The sequence below is a fragment of the Rhinopithecus bieti genome, unplaced genomic scaffold (assembly GCF_001698545.2).
Source record: "Rhinopithecus bieti isolate Rb0 unplaced genomic scaffold, ASM169854v2 scaffold_39586, whole genome shotgun sequence".
Taxonomy (NCBI): Eukaryota; Metazoa; Chordata; class Mammalia; order Primates; family Cercopithecidae; genus Rhinopithecus; species Rhinopithecus bieti.
The window spans coordinates 2,186,698-2,192,764 of record NW_016816842.1 but is presented as its reverse complement, the minus strand read 5'-3'; the positions used below and the strand labels follow the sequence as shown (position 1 = coordinate 2,192,764).

At 42.4% G+C, this 6,067-nt stretch overlaps 1 protein-coding gene across 5 annotated transcripts in view; it reads right to left on the bottom strand.

Moving 5' to 3' along the window:
• HACD2 (3-hydroxyacyl-CoA dehydratase 2) overlaps nt 1–6,067 on the bottom strand; it is a 95,657-nt gene that overhangs the window by 54,382 nt on the left and 35,208 nt on the right. The window contains exon 1 of one of the 5 annotated variants that reach the window (XM_017855336.1): nt 4,984–5,058. The exons of the other annotated variants lie outside the window; for them this stretch is intronic. Within the exon in view, the coding sequence (XP_017710825.1) occupies nt 4,984–4,996 (13 nt within the window). The 5' untranslated portion in view covers nt 4,997–5,058. Of the gene's footprint in view, nt 1–4,983; nt 5,059–6,067 lie in introns of those variants that run through there. 5 annotated transcript variants of the gene reach the window in all.

Genomic DNA, 6,067 nt, shown 5'->3' with positions numbered 1-6,067 from the left:
ATAAATAAATAAATAAATAAATAAATAGAAATAAAGTCTTTTACTTTTAACAAAAGACCACAACTTGATTTAATAGCCACCATATTGCCAATTCCACTAAAAATAAAAATGGGTACAATTTCCACTGAAACAATATACAACAATCATTTTCATATACAACTAATTTATAATCATTTTACCAAAATCTATATAATAAAATATCTTTTTTTTTTTTTTTTTTGAGACAGTCTCCCTTTGTCGCTCAGCCTGGAGTGCAGTGGTGCGATCTTAGCTCACTGCAACCTCCACTTCCTGAGTTCAAGTGATTCTCCTGCCTCAGTCTCCCAAGTAGTTGGGATTACAGGTGTGCACCACCATGCCCAGCTAACTTTTGTATTTTAGTAGAGACGAGGTTTCACCATGTTGCCCAGGCTGGTCTCAAACTCCTGACCTCAAGCAATCTGCATGCCTCAGCCTCCCAAAGTGCTGGGATTACAGGCATGAACTATACCGTGCCTGGCTCAAATATAATAAAAAAATCTAAATGGAAACAACTTTTAGAAGAGTTTATTTATTCAATACTCCTTATTACTAATGAGGACTTCGATGGGAGGAAAACATGATCACGTACAAGGTCATTACTGAGATTTATGACCACATATATTACCTAGGGGTAAACTACTTTGTGTTTTTGCTTCTGGATTCCAACACTAAAGATATAGAGCCGATTCATTACTTACACTGAGTACTGTACTATCACTATGTGCTACTGCCAAGTGGATGGACTCATGGATTGCTCTATCAGCTCAGGACTTGAGCAACCATCCAAACCCTTGTGGCAGACAATACCAGTTGCTTACCCACTATACAACGTCCCTTTCTGCCTCACTAACAGAACACTGATCTCATTTGGGTTAGCAATGTACCCTGCTAAAACACTGGCTTTCTTGGGATGCCTTGCAACTTGAGGAAGCCACCTAGCACAGTTCTGACCAAGGAAACATAAACCAAGTTTCTGGAAAGCCTTGCACTTTCTGCTTGGAATGTAAACATGACATCATATTATCTCATCATAGACGTCTTATAACTATGAGACTACAAGTACAAAGACAGAAGTCCCACACTAAGGATAGTAGAGCAGAAAGACAGACTTCTTGTTATATAGGAAAATTAAATCCCTATTTGATTAAAGCCACAGTAGTCAGAATTCTGGTATGCATAACCAAATGCAATCCTACTTATCCTTTTATAGTTGAGAAAATGAACTCAATATCTGAAGAGAATCTGGGTGGACTTAAGAAGTCAAACTAGCCAGGCATGGTGGCTCAAGCCTGTAATCCCAGCACTTTGGGAGCCCGAGACGGGTGGATCATGAGGTCAGGAGATCGAGACCATCCTGGCTAACCCGGTGAAACCCTGTCTCTACTAAAAAATACAAAAAACTAGCCGGGCGAGGTGGCGGGCGCCTGTAGTCCCAGCTACTCGGGAGACTGAGGCAGGAGAATGGCGTAAACCCGGGAGGCGGAGCTTGCAGTGAGCTGAGATCTGGCCACTGCACTCCAGCCTGGGCGACAGAGCAAAACTCCGTCTCAAAAAAAAAAAAAAAAAAAGAAGTCAAACTATCACAGAGTGCAGGACAAGGCAACAATTCTAAAAGAAGCCATTTCAAGTTCAAGTACACTTTCCAGTCATGGAAACTAATGACATCAATAAGAAAAAATATGGTGGAAATTTGGTGTAATAATTTTTTTCTGGTAAAAAATCTTCTGAATCATCTATAAAACAGAGTTCATATCTAAAAAAATTTACCAGTATATTATGTCCAAAAATTTTAAAAATCTGCTTTCTCTTACAATTTTGACATGTGGTATTCATGAACATCTTTTAAAAACATCTTTCTAGAGCCAAGAATGTGGCAACTCAATGCTAGGTCAAGATCTACCAGATATAAATGCAGTATTTAGTGAACGTACTTAACTATTATAAATAGTTGATTGTCCTTTAATAAATAATTTTCCTTTAAAAGGGTTGGAATTGTGATTACCGCCTTCCTCCACACAGATTATTTTAAGGAAAAATTTCCCACCCATAAGCATTATACTCTAACCAACTAAGCCAATCAGTCCCAGATCTAAGATGAAATGTTACGTGAATAAACTCTAAAGAGCTAGGAAATATGTATTTCCCTTGATTCTTCACAGTAGATAAAGTACTGTGAAGAATTAATTTGCTTTGAATTCCAAGCAAGTTTCATAAATATTTATGGACTGAAAGTGTGACTGAACCTGAAGAACACTGAACACAGCTCACAGGTCCCAGAGCAGGTTCCTGTCAAGTTTAGGAGGAAGCCCTTTCCAAGTGGGAGTTCTGGAAGGGAAAGGGATACTCCTTACCATGTATCAACAAGAAGCTAAGAGCCCAAGCATGCTGTACAACTACAAATGGAGTCTGCACTGAGAGTCATCAGCCCACTTGGCTCCTACCATGGACGACCTACTAGGATGACCAGAGCCTGTATGAGGCAGGATATGTGAGACCAAGCATTACGTCAGATTACAAAGAAATAAAGGGAGAAACAAACTGGCCTATATTGCTCTTCAAATGACAATAACAATACTAAAAGTTGACATCTATTAAGAGCATTCTATGCATCAGGCCCAGATCTACATCCTTTACTTATATTAATTAATTTACTTCTCACACACTTCTGTGAGATAGGTGTCATTTTCCTCAATGCATACACAAGGGAACTGAGGTCCAGAGAAGGCAACTCACTACTAAAGCACACAGTAAGCAAGTGGAAGAACCAGAATCAAAGCCAGGCAGTCTGGCGTCAGAACCATGCTCTTAACTACTAAGCAGTACCACCTTCAACCTAGGAAGAAAAAAATCAGGAAAAACAAGCCTTTGGTGGGTGGTGCTAACCATACGTCCATGAACTCTTTGACAGTCCTCCATTCACAAGGCACAGCCTAATTCTTCTCCGCTAGGGTGTGATGTGGGCTTAGTAACTTGCTTCTAACAAATAGAAAACAAGCCGAAGTAATGGTATGTGACTTAAGAGACTGGATCATAAAAGGCACTGCAGCTTCTTCCTTGCCCTCTCTTAGGCCTCTTCTCCTCCTTGAGGCAAATCAGCTGCTATGTCACGAGGGACACTCTAGCACGTCGTGAGGAGCCAGGACCCCCTGTCAACAGCCATCCCCCAGTTCTAGTCCACTCTGCAGATGACTACAGTCCTAGCCAACACTTTGACTGCAACTGCATGAGAGACAGGGCCAGAACTACTCAACTAAACCCCTCCCAAATTCCTGACCCACAGAAACTGAGAGATGGGAAACATTTTGTTTTAAGCAACTAAGTTGTAAGATATGTTTTAATGTATCAATAGAAAACTACTACTACTACTCTCCAAAAATAGATTACTACAGGCAGAACTTTTTATCAGAGCCAGACTTCCTTTTTTTTTTTTTTGAGATGGGGGTCTCACTGTGCCACTTAGGCTAAAGTAAAATGGTACAGTCACAGCTCACTGCAGCCTCCACCTTCTGGACTCAAGCAATCCTCCTGACTCAGCCTCTCTGAGCAGCTGGAACCACAGGTGTGTGTCACCACACCTGGCTAAATTCTTTGATTTTTTGCATATATAGGGCCTCACTATGTTGCCCAGGTTGGTCTTGAACTCCTGGGCTCAAGTGATCCTCCAGCTTTGGCCTCCCAAAGTGCTGGGGTTACAGGCATGAGCTACCGTGCCCAGCCCAAAATTTTCAATATCAAATCATATTTAGATAAGCTATAAATTGTGTAATTACTTAATGATCTCATATGTTTGTTCACTCTCTGGAAGCAATACCATTTTGACCATTGCAGAAGGGTGGAACAACATATCCTTTATGTCCCTTCAAAAGTATTATGAATAGAACTAATTAATATCTGAAATTCTACCCTACTTACTTTATTAAAATTAAACAAGAAGTATATTAAGGTTAAAAGATTATTCCTACCTTAAATTGTCACATACTCGCTTTTTTAAGTCAATAAAAAAACAATATATTCCACCTCCAAAAATCTATAAGAACAAGCTGTCTATTCAAGGTGCTAATCTGCCATTATTTATAGACCTTGACTCCTTTCTGAGCAGCCGTCATTAACAGAACAATTTAGGAGTTCAAAATACTCTTTATTGAACTCAACTGCCTCCTGAAGTTATTAGTCATACTTCTCAAGGCTACAGTGTGATAAGTGATAAAGATGAACCGCATCTCAAGAAGGCTGTGAAGAAAAGCCACCGTGAAAAGCACCAAGATCAGGGCTGGGAGCGGTGGGTCATGTCTGTAATCCCAGTACTTTGGGAAGTCAAGGCAGGCACATTTCTCGAGCTCAGGAGTTCGAGACCAGTCTGGGCAACAAAACGAAACCCTGTCTCTACCAAAAATACAAACATTAGCTGGGCGTGGTGGCATGCACTTGTGGTCACATCTGCTCGGGAGGCTGAGGTGGGAAGATTGCTTGAACCTGGGAAGTTGAGGCTGCAGTGAGCTGTGATCACACCACTGCACTCAAACCTGGGTGACAGAGCAAGACCCTGTCTCCAAAAACAACAACAGCAACAAAAACACCACAAAGATCAGCTGCTGCTTGCACACTGACATACCTCTAAAGCCCTCCTTCCTGATCATTCAGGTATCTTTGATCAGGTTTGAGGATTTCTGATGGTCTGCCCCAAAATTATAACTGTAGTCTTCAAGGCGCCCCAGAGTTGTCATTTGGGAATCCAGGTATGCTCAGAGGACGAATACTGGCCTACCTCTTGGTGTAGAAGGGAAAGAGAAAACAGTAAGTTGGATTTTAGTCTAGAAGTATATAAGGCTGTAATCCCAACACTTTGGGAGGCTGACGCAGGAGAATTAATTGAGGCCAGGAGCTCCAGACCAGCCTGGGCAACATAGTGAGACCCTATTTCTACATTTAAAAAAAAAAAAAGGTATTTGATACTTTGCTTACCCCATTCTCCCATGCCCCAGGCTTTACAAATGGCCAGACTCAAGCTGTCCCATCCAAACTCAAATCCCCTAAAGGAAAAAGAACAGGAACAAGATCAAGATTGGTATCTGGGCAGTGAGGACTCGGGAGAGTGTGAACAGGGAATGAGAAGGAACCACTAGAGAAGCAAGAGGAAAAAGAGAAATGGAGAAAATGAGCAACAATGAAGTGGCTAGAAAAATAGAGAAAGAAAAGGCAAGAGGGAAGAGAAAAGGGGGAGATTTAAAGTAGGGGATGAAGGCAAAAGAGGTTTTGTTTTTTGTTTTAAAGAATAGAAACACAAAGTGGCAGAGAAATGATGTTCCCTGAAAGGAAAAGAGATAGAGAAGCAGAGGGCAAATGGTGAAGAAGACAAAGGCTGACGCCCCAGGTTTCTGATTAGGAACGAGGTGGAAACTGGTAGTGCAACTAGCAGATCCAGAGTACAGAGAAAAGCAGGTCAGGGAACAATGATGAGGTGGCTTTTGCACATGCTGAGTCTGTGATGTCCGCAGAGGAACCATGTGGAGATGTCCAGGTGGGCAGTGGGGACAGAGACGCAGGAGAAGGATGTGGCCCAGAGTGGCATGTGGGAGCCACTGAAGCCGTGGGAAGGTACAGTGGGACCACACAGGGAGACTGCAGAGGGAAAGAGAAAGATTATGGGCCAGAGCCCATGGAGCACCATTTGCGGGATGCAGGGAGAAAGAAGAATCTGTGAGGGAATCTCAGGACAACTGCAGGTGCCTAAGGCGCAGGATGAGAGCTAGGAGAGAGACTGGTGGGTTGGCAGAGTGAACAGCCTGACTCACCTTGAGTGGCAGCAAGGGTGGCACTGTCTTCAAGGAGAGTCAGGTTTTCAGTAAGGTAAGAAACTGTGGATGTTCGTACTCTGGGAGGACACAGGTGACCTTGTTTATAATGGAAAAGGGTTCCAGAAAGCCCTACGGCCTTCCTTCTGTGTTCGTATACCTCTTTGAACTTACGCTTTGGGCGAAACATTTGTCACACTGTCCCTCTGTGCTTCATGTTTACCTCCTGGGCTTAAGGGCAGGCATGGGTTGGA